At 35.7% G+C, this 20,104-nt stretch overlaps 1 protein-coding gene across 7 annotated transcripts in view; it reads right to left on the bottom strand.

Moving 5' to 3' along the window:
- Positions 1-1,092: 1,092 nt before the first annotated feature.
- Positions 1,093-20,104, bottom strand: part of LOC135132916 (voltage-dependent T-type calcium channel subunit alpha-1G-like) — a 117,266-nt gene continuing 98,254 nt past the window's right edge. For 4 of the 7 annotated variants that reach the window (XM_064061133.1, XM_064061137.1, XM_064061134.1 and 1 more), the window contains 15 exons: positions 15,675-15,878; positions 14,047-14,212; positions 13,677-13,970; positions 13,422-13,631; positions 6,671-6,847; positions 6,209-6,559; positions 5,871-6,020; positions 5,487-5,821; positions 5,243-5,435; positions 5,047-5,196; positions 4,431-5,001; positions 3,811-4,377; positions 3,492-3,724; positions 3,267-3,440; positions 1,093-3,220 (listed from right to left, as the gene is read on the bottom strand). In XM_064061133.1, coding sequence (XP_063917203.1) covers positions 2,510-3,220; positions 3,267-3,440; positions 3,492-3,724; positions 3,811-4,377; positions 4,431-5,001; positions 5,047-5,196; positions 5,243-5,435; positions 5,487-5,821; positions 5,871-6,020; positions 6,209-6,559; positions 6,671-6,847; positions 13,422-13,631; positions 13,677-13,970; positions 14,047-14,212; positions 15,675-15,878 — 4,486 coding nt within the window. In that variant the 3' untranslated portion in view covers positions 1,093-2,509. Of the gene's footprint in view, positions 3,221-3,266; positions 3,441-3,491; positions 3,725-3,810; positions 4,378-4,430; positions 5,002-5,046; positions 5,197-5,242; positions 5,436-5,486; positions 5,822-5,870; positions 6,021-6,208; positions 6,560-6,670; positions 6,848-13,421; positions 13,632-13,676; positions 13,971-14,046; positions 14,213-15,029; positions 15,169-15,674; positions 15,879-20,104 lie in introns of all 7 variants that reach the window. The other 3 variants (XM_064061136.1, XM_064061135.1, XM_064061139.1) reach the window with 3 other exon arrangements.

Here is a 20,104-nt window from a genome sequence, read left to right as displayed (position 1 = left end):
TATTGAGATTTGGATTTTTTCGATGTTTTGCTTGTCAATTTCTCGATTTATCAATTTTTCAATTTCTAACTTTTCGATTTTTCGATTTTGTCTTATTTCGGTTTCTCAATTGTTCGATTTTTCGACTCTTCGATTTCTAGATCTTTTGATTTTTCGATTTCCCGGTTTTTCGATGTTTCGATTTTTCAGTTGTCCGATTTTTCAATTTTTTGTTTTTATAAATTTTGGAGTTTCGATTTTTCGTTTTTCGGTTTTTAAATTTTAGTTTTTTGAATTTTACATTTTTTCGATTTTCAGATGTTTCGATTTTTTGATTTTAAGTTCTTCGGTATTTCGATTTTTCAATTTTTCGGTTTTAGGATTTTTTAATGTTTTGATTCCTTAATAATTTCGGAGACTTCTACGGTCGGAATCAACACATGATCGTTTTCCGGGTTGGAACCGTGTTAACTGAGTTTTTTCTCTTTTGAGTATGCATTATTTATTTATTTTTGTTTACTTATTTTGTTTTCTTGTTATTTTTTTTTATGATACTCAATAAAGTTATTATTATTATTTAAATTTTAAACTTAAACGTCCCGCCACAGGTAGATATGTGCACAATATTTTAAAACCCCAGGAAAATTTAAAATTTGGCCTTCAACTGGAATTGTCAACAAAATGGGACCCTACGTTGTGAGCTTTAGGAAAGGTTGTGTGTAAGCTATAAGGAACTTATTTTTCAGGTGCAAAAACCCTGTCTAGTTTTAAAAATTGAAATTAAATGTTGCACATTGATACAAATATTAGAAAATCACAAATTTAAACACAAAAAAGGAAATCGTCATCAAAGTAACTGGATACTCAAGTATTACGAGGTTGTGGTGACAAATTTAAATAAATATGAAGTCGAGTAGAAAAATAAAGTTGAGTGAGAAAGTGAGAACAGCATAGCAACAGCGGCACGAAGGGCGTCTGCACGTGAAGATCTGTTTACCCTAACCACAGAGACAACATGGGCTATCCGAGCACTTTCCTGCACTCAACGGTCGTGTCTTCCTTGTTCTCTGAAAGGGGGGGGGGGTATTATTAACATAAGTCATTTTTGTTGGTTTTAAAGTCTTTATTTATTTTTCAGTTTTAAGTTACTAAATACAATAATTTACATATTGAGTTTCGGTTAAAACTGATCATTTAAAAATAGAAACAAAGATACAGTTTTGCTATAGACAGAAGGCACGGATAGAAGAAATAATCTATGGAAAGCACCTACGAGTCGAGAAACTCGTTGAATCCTCGGACGCAACGAATTTTCAAGTAGAAGAATAAACCAGACGATCTAAAATTTAATTCGGAAATATCTAATCTAAAAGGGGGACCAAAAATATCACAGACTGCCCCAAATTTTAACTCGTAACTAGTAAAAACCGAGACCAGCGCCATCTTGTAAAGGGAAAAAATACGAGAATAGAGACAATTGAATCGTCATCAACAAATCCGGTTTGTTGGTGAGGTTGAATTGCTGTGTTCGCTGGCGTCGATTTTTAAATAAAGTAACTTTAAAGATTCCTAACAAAAAATAAACATCACACGAACTATTTTTAAGTACGCATTTTTAATTTGAGTTTAATTGAGTTTTATTTTATTACTCCTATCAGAAGCTCCTGGAAGGCGAAATTGAGATTGTCAATTTAAGAGTTGTTTCCCACGAAATTATTGCCCCATAGAAACGTTCATCTGTCAAACCTATGCTATGACACGAATTGACTAGTTAAGCAGATCTTGCTCTTTCTATGGTTAACAACAGTACTCACGAGGTTTTAGTGCTGATGTTTTCAACTAAAACGTGAGCGACACTGAATTTTGCTGTTTCTAAAGTACATGACCATTTTAATTGAGAGAGTAATTTACTCTACTTTTAATCTATCTAATAGTTTACGTTTAATTGTTAATTGTCTAGTCGTTTAGTTGCCTTCGATTAATTGGTCGATCGTCCATTTTGTTTGTCGTGACGAAATCAGAATGGAGGATCGTGAGCTGTTTAAAATACCTAGTTACTAGTTCATTGGCTAAACACAAACTGGATGGCACAATATCAATGAAGCTTGCTAAGGTGGAAATTATACAGGGTGTCAACAAAATAATGAAAAAAATAAGTACATTGGCCACCCTTGACGTCCTAATGATTCGTAAGCACCAGACCTAGCCTAGTATTTTGCAAAGACCCTGTATATTGTATTACATTCTGATATTGGAGTATCTAGAAATAAGATTTCTGCCCGAATTTCACTTGACACTTCAATAATGAAAATATTTTTTATAGTACCTATCGACGACAATTCCTAATCGTAAACACGTTTCAACAAGTGTACAAAATACTAAAACATTTACTACAGATATGTAAAAATAAAAACATAGACTAGAAAAACGGTACTTTTTACAATTAATACACACTATTTACAGATATAAAAATAGGTAACTAGGGAAGAATCACACGAATTATCAAAACCGTGATTTTCTCTATTTTCTACTAACATTGATTTTCGTTTTCACTGTCCGATTTTTCTCGTTGTTCGTCTTTTTCCACTAAATTCTCCTCACTACTATGCGTTACGTCGAAAATGTCGTATTCGTTAAACTCCTTCAAACTCTCGTCCAACTTTCTTCTCTCGGTGATGATCCTCTGCACACTCTCCTGACTGTCGTGCTTTGGCATCTTCAACTCCTTCTCTTCGTGCTTCGTCACTTCGACCTTCTCCACTTGACTCGGCGGTACCGTCAGCGAAGTTTGCAAAAATGGTGTCTCTTCTGAAATGTCCATGGACAGTTGCTTGGTGAACAGATGCTTGGTGCTACCAAAGAATTTCGGCTTTGGATCAGGGGGTACCGCTAAGCGGTTATTCTCGTTAGTTTCGTTGATCCTCTTCAGAGGAAACCGCTCCTCCACCTTGGGTATTCTCAGCAGAGTCTCGTTCTGATTCAAGGATATGATCTCATCAAGGTTGGTCTGCATCTGGTGGCGGTGATTTTTCTCCACCAGCTCCGTGGTTTTGTACTCTTGGATACTATAAATGTCCGAAACCGACTCATCGATGTTGCGAATGTCGTCCATGTTGAGCAGAGTGATGGGCTGGTGGCTGTGTAAAGTCTGGCGGCGAGTTTGCTTGAACGACGGCTTCCGTTCCAAAGTCGCCTTTGTACCAGGAGGGTTATAAGTGAAGTTCGATGGCAGTGACAGTACCTAAAACCGCCGTCAATGATGCATCTACTTAACGCAAAAATCTCACTTTTGTTAGAGGTTTGTGTTGCCTTTGACACTCCTGATCCATCTGCAGCGCAAGGCACAACTCCCGCTTCTCTTCCATCTCTTGCTTTTCCTGGAATTCGCGCTCCAATTGATTGTCGAGGTCCTGTTCATCCTCCAGGTGCTTATGCGACTCCTCTAAATGTTTCATTAAGACCTACGGAAACACAGGTTAGCCCGAATCGATAGAGCCTCGTAAGTAATTTACCGCAACTACGACATTAACCAAAACAAATTGCGCCATCAGGACGAAAATTACGAAGAAAATGGGGGCTATTATTTTAGAAACGCAACAATTGGTCACGCATTCGGCTGATTTATCACACTTCTCGTCGCTGAGTGTGTCCTTCATGATTCCGTTCCAGTTATCGCCGGTGGCCACACGAAATAGGGTTAAAAAGGCCATGCCGAAGTTCTCGAAGTGGGCGTGCTCGCCCAAACCTAAAACACGAATTAATTAGGGTACCACTTCTGGATTATTTAACATATTGGTACCACAAGGTTCGCCGATTTTTGATTGTACTTACCTTGGCACGCGTTCTTCTTACAATCCAGCCGTCCGAAAAGCTCCACCCCGAGAGCCGCAAAAATAAAAAAGAGGAGAAAAAACAGCAGTCCTAAATTACCCACTTGTGGAAGCGCTTGCATTACGGTATCTAAAAGGGCCCGAATGCCTTTGGCCATTTTTAAAAGTTTTAGGACTCGGGCTATCCTCATCACCCTCATCACTCTTAATACTGTTGGGTTAATCGGTATTATGTTGGACTTGAGTTCCTCTAAAACTATCCCTACTACTGATAGTATGACAATAGCTACATCCAAAATGTTCCATCTGTCTTTGATATAGAGAACAAAACCCAGCGCGATTATCTTCATGGTACTTTCCAATATGAAAACCGCCGTGAAGAAATAATTGAAAATTTTTAGAACATAGTTCAGAAGGTTTGGCATCTTGTAACTTTCAGTCGCCATGGTGACCACGTTCAACCCAATCACCGCCGCTATCGCCAGATCGAAGTATTTTGAAGTGACCACATTGTGAATAAATAGCCTCCAGGGAGCATAATTGATATAATACGGAGGTTCGTTCATCTCTGAAAAACAACAATCATTCGTTCAGAAATTCAAAAACCAACACAATCCTTACTACGTCTTCTTTTCTCCAACTGCAGCGCTCTCTTCGCTGCTCTTCTTATCCTCTCTTCTTTCTCTTGTTCTTCGCGACAGCGGTGGAAGTTCTCCACCACCACCCCCACGAACATGTTCAAAACGAAGAAACCCACAAGCAAAATAAAAGAAATGAAATAGAGCAACCTCCACTCGGAGTAGTTGATTACGGGCTGCTGGTCGAGCCCCACTGCGTCCAAACCGTTGTACATGATGTTGACCCAGCCGTCCCTGGAGCTCAGCACGAACAAAGACATGAGGGCTTGCCCCAAGTCGTCGAAGTTGTACTTTTGGTTCTCCCATTTGTAGTTGTTGTTCTCGCAGTCGCTGCGGTTGACGATGCTCGTGAGGTTCTCGCCGACGCAGTAGTAGAAGGAACCTTTGAAGAGCTGGACGCCGAGGATGCCGAAGATGATGAAGAATGTGCAGCAGATGAGGACGATGTTGCCGATGGGGCGGAGGGATGAGAGGAGGGTTTGGACTACGAGTTTGAGGCCGGGGGCTCGGTTGATCACGCGGAGGGGGCGAAGGGAGCGCAGCAGCCTGAAGACCTACAAGAGATGGGTAAAAACTGGTGCTCGAGTTGGATGACTCACCCTTAGGATGCCAAAAATTCTAGGGCTGTTGGACCGAATTAACGACATCAATAAATCTACAATGGAGATGATGACGAGTGAGCCGTCCATGATATTCCAGCCGGAGGTGAAATAGGCGTTTGGACCGTAACACATACCGGCAGCCACAACCTAGAACCTCTTTTTTTGACACATTCAACTTTATTCACGTACTAACCTTAACAAACATCTCAACAGTGAAAACTACAGTAAAAATATAGTTACAAGTCGATAGAAAAAATCTCTCGTGACTATCGGGCGGAATGTTGGGTCTCTCCATCGCTAGTGTTATGCAATTCATAGCAATAAACAACAAAATGGAGTTATCAAACCACTTTTGGTTAACAAACCAGTAGCACCATTGTCTAAATCTGCAACACGAACTGTGTAGTCGATCTCGGTATTCTGTCACCTAATTGTACCTATTTTCTTGTGGAAATATATACAGGGAGTAGTCTTCCCGTTCCTTCAAGCACCCAGCGGGTTCATACATCATCAGCAAATTCTTAATCCTGCTCATCCTCGTCCTGGGTAGTTCCTGCTCGGTCGGTATGCAGTCTTCCATTTTGATTTTGGGGAGGCTCCTCTCTGGCACAGTCTTGTCGTTGAGGCTGTTGACCGACTTCGGTTCCACTTGACTCGATTTCCTCGACAGAGTCGGACTACTACATTTGTTGATCTGCGTGTTAATTTTCGGTTGGGTTATGCTCGACGTGACTAAAGAATTGTGACGTGTTAAGGTGGGTGCTGTGGATACCTATAAGAGCTTGTTTAGTTGACGTCAGGTGCGGTACTAGTGCGATTACTTGTGGTACAGAGCTGTAGGTGTTGGATCTATTTCTAATGGAATTTTGCGGGCTAAGGCCTTTGGCACTCTTATTATTTGGCGTATCACTCTGGGTGTCGTTTTGGATTCGAATGGATGATTGCAACAGAGAATCGTTTCGTAAACTAGCCTGAAAGCAGAGGTGCACACATCGAAAGCTTTTCGTAAGAACTATAGAAACCAGATATAGTAGACGCATTGGGATGTTTAAACCCATGGCCGGCTCGATCAACAGATTTAAGCCCCCTTGATTATATAAAAAAACAATTTGGATGGTCTAATTTATCTGGTTTTCTGCTCTTCCGAAAAACCACTGACCTGCCGGCTGATGCCGCCCCCATTGCACTGCGAGTGGTCCCTCCCGTTGTTGAGCGGCACCGCCTCCGAGTCAGACCCGCTCCTGTTCTTCTTCCTCCTCAAGCTGGGCCTGTTGGTCAGCTTCCACGAGCATTTCCTCTGCATCTTCGCCTTTTCCTGGTTGTTGGGTTTCTGTTCCCTCGGCGGCAGTGACACCTTCTCCGAGAACGTCATGATTTTCGAGCCGATTTTCTCGTTGTGCGTTACGATCTTCCCGGATAAAGGCGGCTGCGGCTCCTCTAATGGTCTTTCGAACTGGCGGAAAGTGAGCGGGGGCGGCGACAGTGTCGGCGGCTTGAGCAGACTGAGGCTCTGCGGAAAAAGGGCTTATCAGATTAGGCGGTTTATTGGATGTCGTTCTATTCAAATAAGTTTAGTCGAGGGGAAGTTATTTAAAGTTTGATTTAATTCTTGTCAACGTACCGAAGTCTTTTGCGTCGATTCTGTGCTTGACACACCTCCGGGACTGCTGTCGTCTGCAGGAGGGCAGTCGTTTGTTACTGTTGTCACGTTGTAGCGGAACTCGGGAAAATCGTCCAGGGTGGTGCTGGGCGAGTCTTGGGGGGTGGCGGCGGTGTGGGTGATGATCGGGGGTGAGGTCTACAATTAACGCAACGATGGGGTGTAGTGGGGTTTGTGGTGCTGGCGGTGTGTGTTGTGGTTTTTAAAGTGGTATTAAAAGTGCGGAACAAGCAAAGGGGTATTTCAGAACCGAAGAGGGTTTCGGAATGGAATTGAAGTTTTCTGTGTAGTTTTCGGAACTTACAACGACGACATTTTATAATTTCTTGTAAGAAATTGCCTGATGTTTTGTTTTGTATAGTTTTTACAGCAAAAATAAAAAAAAACACGTATAATTACATCGATTTGAATATTGTGAAAATTTCTCGGTGAAATTACTGCAGTTAATTGTGACAAAGGTTTTATATTTCTTTTATTTTTTAATTAAATACAAGCAATTTTGTAACTAGTATAAGAGGACGCAATAAAAATTTCTCTTGTTTTATGGTCGTTTCAGATACATGAAACCACAAGACTTTATGACTATGAGACAAGTATGAAATTTATCACAGTACCAGACGTGCTTAACACAAATTTAAAATCTTTAAAACCAGCTTCTGCTTCGTTATTGTAACAATAATTGCATTTAACGTTTCCATTTTTTAAAACTTGATTCGCAACATTTGTGTTATTTTAAACAATGCGTTTCATTATGAAATTTTTATATGTATTACGAATATCATGTAGATGGTAAAACGCTAACTAAAATTTGGCCAATGATCCCCACCTAACAATAAGACACTCTTGCACATGTGGTTTATGAATCCGTGTTGAGTTTTCATCCTAAATGCAGATTTTTGGGAAAAAATCACGATTATATAACAACATCTTGCAATTTAATTTTGAAACTGCAAGACCGAATGTTCTGAAATCTTGCAAACGTTTTAAGGTAATAATAAGCATGACAAATTGTTAATTAACAATGTTTCGTTTGTGCCCCCTCAAAAAAGTGATGATGCCATTGCACAATTGGCGAATTTGATAGAATTGGATACTCCTCTGTGTGATTTATGAATCCGTGTTGAGTTTTTACAATAGATATCCAAATTTTGGTAAAAAAAATCAAAATTGTTTAACAACGTTATACTATAATTTAACTTTGAAATTGCAAAACTGAATGTTCTGAAAACTTTTAAAGTTATCGTAAACATGGTAAATCGTAAATCAAAATTTTTTCATTTATGCCCTCCTAAAAATTGAGTCATTTTATAATTTTTTCGAAATTTACTAAATTTAAATAATATCTACTAATGTAAATTTTGGAGGCGATATTATTTTATTGCACTTGGGGATCATTAGTCAAATTTCCGTTGGCGTTCATCTATATGATGTTTTCTAATACACATATAAAATTTCACAACAATTGGTCCAGTAGTTTCGGAGATTACGTGTATAATAAAAATCTGGACAGAATTACACACTCTTTCATGTGTGAATTAACAATCCGTATTGAGTTCTTACTCGAGACATCCAGATTTTTGGGAAAAAATTCAAAATTATATTTTACAATTTAACTTTGGAATTGTAAAACCGAATGCTTTGAAAATTTGCAAATCTTTTAAAGTTTTAGGAAACATGATAAATCATTAATTAAAATGTTTGTGTTTATGGGCTCTCCAAAAAATGATACGTCATCTCACTATTTTGCGTAATGAATGTTCTTTAAATTTTATTAAATAACATGCTTCTGTATGTGTGATTTATGAATCCGTGCTGAGTTTTACCTACCTTAAAAATTGTATTTTACAATTTAACTTTGGAATTGCAAAACCGAATGCCTTGAAAATTTGCAAACCTTTTAAAGTTATAGGAAACAGGATAAATCGTTAATCAAAATTTTTTTGTTTATGGGGTCTCCAAAGAATGCTTACGTCGTCTCACTATTTTGCCGAATAAACGTTCTCTAAATTTTATTAAATAACATGCTTCTTGTATCTGTGATTTATGAATCCGTGTTGAGTTTTTATCCGAGACATCCAGATTTTTGGGAAAAAATTAAAAATTGTATTTTACTATTTAATTTTGGAATCGTAAAACCAAATGCCCTGAAAATTTACAAACCTTTTAAAGTTTTAGGAAACATGATGAATCGTTAATCGAAATTTTTTTGTTCATGGGCTCCCCAAAAAATGATACGTTATCTCACTATTTTGCCTAATGAATGTTCTTTAAATTTTATTAAATAACATGTTTCTTGTATCTGTGATTTATGAATCCGTGTTGAGTTTTTACCCAAGACATCCAGTTTTATGAAAACAATTCAAAAATTTATTTTACAATTTAATTTTGGAATTGCAACACCGAATGCTCTAAAAATTTGCAAACCTTTTGTAGTTATAGGAAACATGATCAATCGTTAATCAATTTTTTTTTGTTTATGGGGTCTCCTAAAAATGATACGTCATCTCTAGAGAGCGGATTTTATGAAATTTGCATATCCGTTATTTTTTGCATATAAGTCTTGATATTTAATTTGTGAACGAATCATGCTAATTAAAAATGAATACAGCTATAAAAAAATTGCATATTTGCATATATTTGCTTTCTGCTGCATATTTTACGTAACGGGTGCATATTTTGCATTTTTTGATCAACTTTTGTGCTACTTTGAAATAAAAAATGATTGTAATTCTATCGACAGTTATCTAGAAAGACGAAATTTCATGAATCATATTGCAAATATTGTCCTGAGGTTCAAATAACTAGGAAAGGTTTGGATTTTATGGTAGTTTGGAGAAACCACTGGGTGTTAAGCCATCCTTCCAGATAAAATCGCGCCCTAAATACTTTTGGAAATAAGTTCATTCCCAACATTTTTGTTCGTTCTTTCGGTGTATTAATGGTATGTTTTGTGGTGCTCGGAGGGACATTATCCTATTATTTTTCATTTTTCTAGACCGGTAAGTACGCAGTTTTTCGATTTACACATACATACTAGAGAATCACAGGAAAAACTTTTTGTTACAATATTTCGAAAAATATTTAAAAACAAATTGTTACCAAAATAGTAATTAAACAGTTGATTACTACTATTTTTTAATTTGTTCTGTTTGTATTTATTTTTTAGTAAAAGTGTGATCTATGTGTTAGAGTGGTTTATGTGGTAGTGAGATGTAATTAAACACTTTGCAATGTGATTTATGTATTTTTTGTAATAAAACGTAAGCTCGGGAAGCCTGTTTTTGTGATTTGTGAATAAATTTAGGTCGCTTATTGAGCTTTTTTTTAATTTTTGGAGCATATGCAACTGCATATCTCTGCATATATTAAGAAAGTTACTGCATATTTGCATAAATTTGGTGCATATCATATGATCATATTTCCCAAAATTTTGCTGCATATTTTCCGCTCTCTAGTCATCTCACTATTTTGCCCAATAAATGTTCTTTAAATTTGATCAAATAACATGCTTCTGTATGTGTGATTTATGAATCCATGTTGAGTTTTTACCCCGGACATTCAGATTTTCGGGAAAAAATTAAAAATTGTATTTTACAATTTAACTTTGGAATTGTAAAACTAAATGCCCTGAAAATTTACAAACCTTTTAAAGTTTTAGGAAACATGATAAATCGTTAATCAAAATTTTTTTGTTTATGGGCTCCCCAAAAATAATCCATCATCTCAATATTTCGCCCAATAAATATTCTTTAAATTTTATTAAATAACATGTTTCTTGTATCTGTAATTTATGAATCCGTGTTGAGTTTTTACCCAAGACATCCAGTTTTGTGGAAACAATTCAAAAATTTATTTTACAATTTAATTTTGGAATTGCAACACCGAATGCTCTAAAAATTTGCAAACCTTCTGAAGTTATAGGAAACATGATCAATCGTTAATCATTTTTTTTTGTTTATGGGGTCTCCAAAAAATAATACAGCATCTCACTATTTCGCCCAAAAAATGTTCTTTAAATTTTATTAAATAACATGTTTCTTGTATCTGTGATTTATGAATCCGTGTTGAGTTTTTAGGTTTTTACCCGAGACATCCAGATTTTTGGGAAAAAAATTCAAAATTGTATTTTACTATTTAATTTTGGAATTGTAAAACCAAATGCCCTGAAAATTTACAAACCTTTTAAAGTTTTAGGAAACATGATGAATCGTTAATCGAAATTTTTTTGTTTATGGGCTCCCCAAAAAATGATACCTAATCTCACTATTTTGCCCAAAAAATGTTCTTTAAATGTTATTAAATAACATGCTTCTTGTATCTGTGATTTATGAATCCGTCTTGAGTTTTTACCCGGGACATCCAGATTTTTGGGAAAAAATTCAAAATTGTATTTTACAATTTAACTTTGGAATTGCAAAACCAAATGTCCTGAAAATTTACAAATCTTTTAAAGTTACAGGAAACATGATCAATCTTTAATCAAAATTTTTTTGTTTATGGGCTCCCCAAAAAATAATACAGCATCTCACTATTTCGCCCAATAAATGTTCTTTAAATTTTATTAAATAACATGTTTCTTGTATCTGTGATTTATGAATCCGTGTTGAGTTTTTAACAGGCACATCCAGATTTTTGGGAAAAAATTCAAAATTGTATTTTACAATTTAACTTTGGAATTGCAAAACCAAATGTTTTGAAAATTTACAAATCTTTTAAAGTTACAGGAAACATGATAAATCGTTAATCAAAATTCTTTTGTTTATGATGCTCCCCAAAAAATGATACTTAATCTCACTATTTTGCCCAATAAATGTTCTTTAAATTTTATTAAATAACATGCTTCTGTACGTGTGATTTATGAATCCGTGTTGAGTTTTTACTCTTGGCATCCAGATTTTTGGGAAAAAAAAATCAAAATAACAATATTTTACTTACTTGAATTTGCAAAAACCGAATGCTGTGCAATCTTGCAAATATTTTAAGGTTTGAAAGATATTTATGTTCACTAAAAATCGGTTGACATTTTAAATACATATTATCTACTCAATAAATCTTAAAAAATATATCATAAAAAAAACTGACCGAAATTCTGTGTAGGTAGCAGAAGTCGGCAAATTTGATCTGTAACCTCGGGAGAAGGATATCAAAATTAATATATTTATTACCACTGAAAACATTGATCGTCATGCCAAAAATTATTAAATAATTTTTTTAAGTAAATATTTTTTGTAGGAAAGGAAAGTCCTAATTTTGGGATAACTTATTTATTTTGAGTAGAATATCGGCTATCATTTTAAATATTATGTACTAAATAAATCTTTATCAACTTTGTGTAGATAAGAAAATTAGATCCGTAACGTCTCAGCCACGAGAGAAAATCTGGTTCACCCGAATTGTGTAACCACATGTGATAATAATTTTTACGCCACTTATAACCTACACAATTTTCTCATTGATTGCCGAAATTGTTTAAAATCAGTTTAAATAAACAAAAAAATCACTTATTTGACCAGGCAATCAATGTTACCCAATTTTGATGAATGGTATAAGTTAGATTACTGCACTACCTCTAATAAATATATGGACAATACTTAATAAATAACCTATACGTCACCTAAAATTTTGAAATTACGTAAAACTACAGTATGCGTGAGCAACGAGCCGTTCCTGTTGGTTAGAAAGCATGTGTCTGAAGCCGACTTGCTAGCGATTTAAAACAATAATAGTTGTTTAAACTGAAGAAGGATACTAAACAAACTTTTTTGTTGTCTACAAAACCACAGTAAAATGTTAACTTTTGCAATATTTTGTCTTTTCAAGTGAAAATCAAATAGTGAAAAACCGACTACAAAATGTGACTTATAGAACTATTTACGGTTACGACGGAATAAATTTCAAGAATTATTGTGCGATCTTTAAGACCAAAAATAATTTCTACCGTTTCAATTTTTACTAGTAGCCCATAAAGTTTTATCATCGACAATATCCTGAATTGCTTGGTACGAAATATCGAACAAACTTTCCAAAACTATGTGAACACAAGTTTGTGGGATGCAGGGTGACATTATTTGATAAATTATTTATTTGTCGCCTCTGCGTTCCGAAATCTCACACATAGACGAAACTTTTGCGAATGCAAATTACCCAATAAATAAACATAGCTAATCTAGCAGCAAAATCCTCACGCATTACGTGCGCTGTTATTTGAAATATAGCCGATACTGGAATTAAATGCAAATTTGCAGCTCCCACTACGTTTTCAATAAAAATTTTATCTCAGCAGTACGAAATTTATTGCCTGAAGTGCTTTATGCAGCTGCAATTACTGATCATAAAATTGGAATCTACATAAAATCCTTTTAGCTTTAGTTTCTAAATAAACTTAACAACTACGCTTAATTAAATGCCGTTGTTGTGATAAAGTCAAACAAAAGGGCATTTGGTAGTATAAATCGTGGAAAAACTATTTCATCGCACGAAATGTGAAAAGAACTTTATATTTTTAGCGGCGACTAGTTTATGTGCACATAACTCCGCGTTGAAAAATAAATAATGTAAATAACTCTATAAATTTCCAATATAATTTAACTGACCGTTTGTGTTTCGAACTACCGCATTCATAGAAGTGAAATATTTATCTGCCTCTACTTCATGCATTTTGTAAAATACGCTCTCTGGAAACGTGAGTTTCACAAATAAAAATTGTACTGACCTGTCTCGACGGCTGCCGCAACATCGATTCTTTCTGGATGTTGCATTTGGGCTCAACTGGTCCTTGGATGGTTATATCTACGAAACCGCACTCTTTTTCGATGAGTTTTTCTCGACAGTTGCAGTTGATTAGGCCGATTGATGATCTCTGCTCATTGAAGTCTTTAACTTTTCTTAGTTCTTCAGCAGATCTCCAGCAGTTTTTCGTCTCCTAAGACAATCTGATTAGATTGGTTCTAAAATTTTTGGAAAATACCTGTGTGTAGCTTCCGCTGGAACTCGAAACTGATCTGCTGGTTTCTTCGGAGCTGCCTCTCAAACTTCCCCCTTCTAGCATGCACGACATTTTCCTCCTCGCCATTTCTCTTTGCTCTCTTTCTCTTCTTTCGTTTCTTTCCGAGCTGAAGCCTTCTACCAAAATAGCTACCAATAAATTAAACAACACGTAATTGCCGAAAGTCATCAGTGCAACGAAATAGAGTGCAGCCCAGTGCGAGGTTTTGGCCATCCCGTTCGAAAGGACCACGTTCCAGTCTTCTTGGGTTAAGATCTAAAGAAAGATCGTTAGAACTAGTGTGAGAGTGGGAAGTGGAGAGTTAGTATGGAAAAATGTTTAATTGTCTCACTTGGAATACTGTGACTGTGGCCCAGAGGAAATTGTTGAAGTGTTTCCGATCGCATTCGCACCTTTCGTCATTGGTGACGATCATCTCGCAGGAACATTCTTTAATGCTTCCGTCCTCAGCTCTATAGTTGCAAAACTTACCCCCAAAAAGGTACATCCCAAGTATGCTGCCAAAATCCAAAATGATGGTAAAACATGTAACTGTCTAGGCGTGTTTTTGTATTTCAAAAATTTTGTGAATCGAAACTAAGCTAGTCTATCTCTGTTTCTAGTGTGGTGTGGTGTTTGTCGTGTTCGTAAAACTGCTTTTGGTCGACCAAACAAAATGCCAAACTACTAACTACTTTCAAATTTTGGTTACGATGGTGAACTACTTTTTGGTAGCTACTTCAATCACCTACTTGATTGATGTGAATGTTTGCTACTGATTTTCTACTGTATGTCGTGTTTCTGTAATGATTGTTAGTACAAAAAACACACACATAATAGCAGGGGTGACATATTGATCGAGACACACATGTTGAACACAGCAGAACGTGGTTGGTAAAGTTCAAGCGGAGAGACGTGAAGTGTGAAGAAGTAGTGCTAGGGTAGTGTCACCTCCCACTTTGAAAATTCGCTCTCAACCGGAAACTCGTTCGCGATCGTGGAAGTAGCTGCCGATCACCAACGAGCTTCGTATTTTCAAAGCGGCATGTAGTTACTTCGCAATCGAGAAGTGCATAATTGGAAAACGCATGCAAGAAATGTCTGAAAGAGGAATTTTTCAAAAACCATCACCTACCTTTTCGTTGTGATCAGTCAAAATCGTTTTAGATAAAATTGTTAATTTGACTAAACGAGTGCTATTTATGCTTGAGTGAACGAATTTGTTTGAAATGAAAAAATAAATAGCACTTTTTTTAAAATTAGTGGCATCTACCAAAAACAAGGTCAGTTTGAGTGTTTTTGATAGATGAGTTATAATTTGATCAATTTAAATACCTGAAAAACAGTAACAAGTGCCCACAACAGGGAGTCAAAATTTTTTCGATCTTTGTCCTCGTCTTGGTCAGTTAAACATTTTTTGTTAGCATCATGATTCTCGCAAAACTTGCACCCGAATATATTCATACCAAGGATACTAGAACATCCCAAAAATCAAACAGTTACTAATTTGAACGTCGAGTTGTGATATTTGGAATGTTTGGTATTTTCGCTGTATTCTGTGCTATGAGTGAAACTCCCACTGCTTCCGCCCTTATAAGTCAATTTTGTGATGTTTATGTTGTCGACTTGTAAAAGTGGAGTGCTTCAGCGGGTCGAATTATGTACAATATTGGAATGATGTGCTGTCTATCTGATAATTAAGTGCTAATTATGTAGGATAAGAGACAGAGAGAGTGTATGAAAAGTATAGTGATGTGGAGTTTAAGGAAACGACGATATTAATCTAACACCAATAAACCAAACAAAATGGCTCAAAAGGAAACATTTCCCTATGTCAAATCAAATAGAAAACTAACTGGGTAATTAATCAAATGCCACCCCTACCAAACCCCTCCTTTTAGCCCCGCCAATGTTGTTTGTCGTCTCGTGTAACTGTAGTTTGTTTCTGTGGTGTCAAAATTCAACGTCGCACTGACTTACCTGAATATGAAAATAAAAAGTATTAGAAGGGAGAAGAATACAGCGACATTGTCCATCGTTCGTAACATCACAAACAACTGACGACGCAAATTTGGCATGAACCTGACCAACTTTAATATCCTCAACAGACGAAACGTCCTCAGCACGGACAGACCAGAGTCCGTGTGAGACTGACCGAGGAACCTTTGAAACAGTTCAATGCCACTGAAAGAAAAAACGTCAAATTCGACAACCGAATACCCTTCGAAAATCTCCCACATTCAAATGACGAACATCTTTTAAGTCGAAGAGAAACCTGAATGTGGCTGCAATTCCACCGTGATGGGCTGATTTATCTACTATCGTGTCAAAATTGTAGCTCAATTTTGTCTTTTTTTGACTAAAAACTATTACATCTAATGCAATTTTTCTGCTGGATCGGAAAGAAGAACTTTACATCTCAGGAGGTCAGTATGACGTCACACGCAGATGTGGTACTGCTTCAACCTGAAAACTATCAAATTACATGTGGTTTTGTTCTTAGATATTTTTTTTCTCATTTTTTTGTGGAGTTGAATAATTAGATAGTCAAAGTTGTCTCAGATTCTGAAAAGGAGACGTTTTGTGCTAGAAATCAGTTTTCATATCAAATTTTGAAACTACTGCTGAGTATTTGTTGTGGCCAATCTTACCCTAAACCTAAGTGAATGGAAACCCAGAGAAAATGATGAAAATTTAGAAAATGTTTACAATATATGGAATAATTGCTTCATTTATAAACAAATACATATCTTAAAGTTTAGCAGGAGAATCACCACGTAACTGTACGAGTAAGCTGAAAAAATAAATTTTTATTTACTTAATTTTTCTCTAGTATTAATTCTTGCTCCTTGATAAACTTAGATAATTTTTTAGTTCGATGTACAAAACGTAAATTTGAAGCCTTAATGGTGCTTAAACTTATTTTTACATTTGTTGTATTATATTTGATTTCATCCTGTTGATTTCAATTTAAAAATTGGTAGAAAATCTTAAGTTCATTGTTAAAGTTCCTTGAAGGAAGTTTCCAAACTTGAAATACCTACGTTAAGTGTGAAGTTAGAAACGAAACAATTGAAGGTGCATTGAAAGGAAACGCGGTTACCTTCGCCGTTCACTGGCTCATTTTTCAGAAACTCATAAATTGTACGTCAAGTTGGCTTTTATGATTTGTGAATTTTGCCGCCTCGTTGTGATGATGTCACAAATATCAGTCACAACCGAGTCTAACCTTTTTCCTTCCATTGATTAAGTACATACAGATAGACGAAACGCCGTCGAATAGCTTGGACCCCAATCGCGCGCATAGACTACCCCCATAACAGCAACAAACTGTTGTTGAATCTACCACTCTACATATCTGTAGATGTCCCTTTGCACGCTAAATTCGTCACTTATTTCAGGGAAGCGGCAAATGCTTATAAATATTTTATTTTTATAATCACATGTGTAATTATAATATTTATAAGAGAAAAAATTCTAAACATATACATATTTCAAATAACTACTCGAAGTAATTTTCTTAATTTTCATAAAGTCATAAAGTTGTGTTCTTAGTAATTTTAATAATTATTTTGTCAAAACATTGTTTTTAAATGAATTGGAGAATCTATAAATATAAAGAAAATATCAAAATTTTGAAATTACCTTTGTTTCGAATTCTAGGACGAGTTTTTATTTTTGACGAAATTCATATTTTTAAAAAACTGACAGGATAACGAGTATTTTTTAAATATTAACTAGAGTATTAGTTATATCTATTATGGCCACCCACGAAACCACTGGAGATTCGTTTCTCCAACTAGAGTACCCCAGGCGCCCGAGCAACAGCGCCCGTAGAAGCCGCCCATCCCGTGGCCCGAAAGTGACCTATTCTATAGTACTTTTATTAACAGTGTATATATGAACTTTTGGTCTCCTCTTTTCTTTAATGTGTAATTAACGCCAACTATTCAAAGAATTAATAGCAGTACACCGGGTGTTTCCGTTTAGCTGTTCCATTGGAACATGGTAGAAGTTATTTTTATAAAAAAGAGATGTTTGAAATACGGAACGACTAATTAACAAAAAGGAAATATACATATGAAATAGCACTTTTGGCTTTTTCGGGCATGGCAACTATTTTTTTTTTTTAGAAACAGAAAATAGTACGTTTATTAAATGCATTAAAAACAGTGTTTTTAATTTTTTTGGCGGTTTAAACTTTGGTTTTTAGGAAAATTTTGATTTTTCACATGAATTTATTACAGTATTTCTGAACTTTTCTCGTCCCTAAAGGGCAGTCCAACAAATCCCGCTTCTCTGAAAAATGATTAAATTTAATTTTACCAAATTGAATTTTTTCGTGATAATTTCTATAAATAAAAAGACCGTCTAAGAGTCTCTAAACAGAATTTTTCCTCGTCCTGTAAATACAATCAAACAAAACAATTTTATGGTAAACCCAATAAGTAAAAAAAAAAATAATTCCAGTCACAGTGTACAAAAACATTCGGTAAGGATGGGATTCGAACCCACATGGGGCAAAGAATTCATTACCTAACCCACTGGGCCACAATGTATTTGATGCGTAAGCGACACATTGGCTACGGGAAATATGTGGAAAATATTGCATATTTTTTTTGTAACGCAATTGTGAAAAAAATCAAGGCGGATTCATAAATTACTAGTACAGAAGTATATTATTTTATAAATTAGACGACCTTTACTGCGAAAAATGATGAGGGGACGTCATCAAATCGTTGATGGGGATGAAAACACACAGACAACAGACAGACGACGGACAGACGAAAACGAAAGACCTATTTTTTCGCACTCTAGGGGTCATGAAAAGTCCAGAAAATATCACAGTAGCCATTCGCCGGATCGACCCTATTACAATACTTCCTTAGCTTACTCTTGGGCAAAATATATACAAGGTGATCAAAGAACGACAGATAAGCTCGATGGTACGTTGGTACGAATGCTCTGAAGAATTCGAAAAAAAAAATGGTTAAAAAAATCTCAGAACCAAATTTTTTGAACACTAAATTTCAAAGTAAATTAAGTTCATATTGGCCACGGGAAACACGTGTAAAATATTGCACAACTTTTTTTGTAAAGTAATTTTAAAAAAAATCAAGGCGAATTCATAAATCACTAGTACAAAAGTATATATTATTTTCTGAAATTTAGACGACTTTTATTGCGAAAAATGATGAGGGGACGTCATCAAATCGTTGATGGGGGTGAAAACAGACAGAGAACAGACAGACGACTGACAGACGAAAACGGAAGACCTATTTTTTCGCACTCATGAAAAGTGGAGAAAATATCATAGTAGCCATTCGCCGGATGGACCCTGTTACAATACTTCCTTACCTTCTGCTTGGGAAAAATATATACAAGGTGATCAAAAAACGACGGATAAGCTTGATGGTAAGTTGTTAAGAAGATTCTGCAAAATTCAAAAACAATTGTTAAAAAAATCCCTGAACCAAATTTTTGAAAAACTAAATTTCAAAGTTGAAAAATTAACATCATATTGGCTACTGGAAACACGTGGGAAAGATTCCACAATTTTTTTTTTGTAACGTAATTGTGATAAAAATCAAGGCGGATTCATAAATCACTAGTATAGAAGTATATTATTTTATAAAATTTAGACTACCTTTACTGCAAAAATGATGAGGGGACGTCATCAAATCGTTGATAGGGGTGAAAACAAACAGGCAACATACAGACGACTGACAGACGAAAACGGAAGGCTTTTTTTTCGTACTCTAGGGGTAATGAAATGTGGAGAAAATATCATAGTAGCCATTCGCCAGATGGACCCTGTTACAATACTTCCTTACCTTATGCTTGGGAAAAATGTATACAAGGTGATCAAAAAACGACAGATAAGCTTGATGCTAAGTTGTTAAGAAGATTCTGAAGAATTTGAAAAAAATTGTTAAAAAAATCCCTGAACCAAATTGTTGAAAAACTAAATTTAAAAGTTGAAAAATTAACATCATATCAGCTACCGGAAACGCGTGGGAAAGATTCCACACATTTTTTTTGTAAATTAACTGTGATAAAAATCAAGGCGGATTCATAAATCACGAATATAGAAGTATATTATTTTATAAAATTTAGACGACCTTTACTGTGAAAAATGATGAGGGGACGTCATCAAATCTTTGATGGGGGTGAAAACAAACAGGCAACAGACAGACGACTGACAGACGAAAACGGAAGACCTATTTTTCGCACTCTAGGTGTCATGAAAAATGTAGAAAATGTCACAGTAGCCATTCCCCGGAAGGACCCTATTGCAATATTTTCTTAGCTTCTGCTTGGGAGAAATATATACCTGGTGATCAAAAAATGACGGATAAACACGACGATACGTTGTTAAGAAGACTCTGAAGAATTCGAAAAAAAAGGTT

Source organism: Zophobas morio, unplaced genomic scaffold, assembly GCF_036711695.1.
Source record: "Zophobas morio isolate AGI-343-1 ecotype UQ-CSIRO unplaced genomic scaffold, CSIRO_AGI_Zmor_V1 ptg000021l, whole genome shotgun sequence".
NCBI classification, from domain to species: domain Eukaryota; kingdom Metazoa; phylum Arthropoda; class Insecta; order Coleoptera; family Tenebrionidae; genus Zophobas; species Zophobas morio.
Note: the sequence above shows the minus strand (reverse complement) of the source record. Positions and strands in the feature narration are given on the sequence as shown.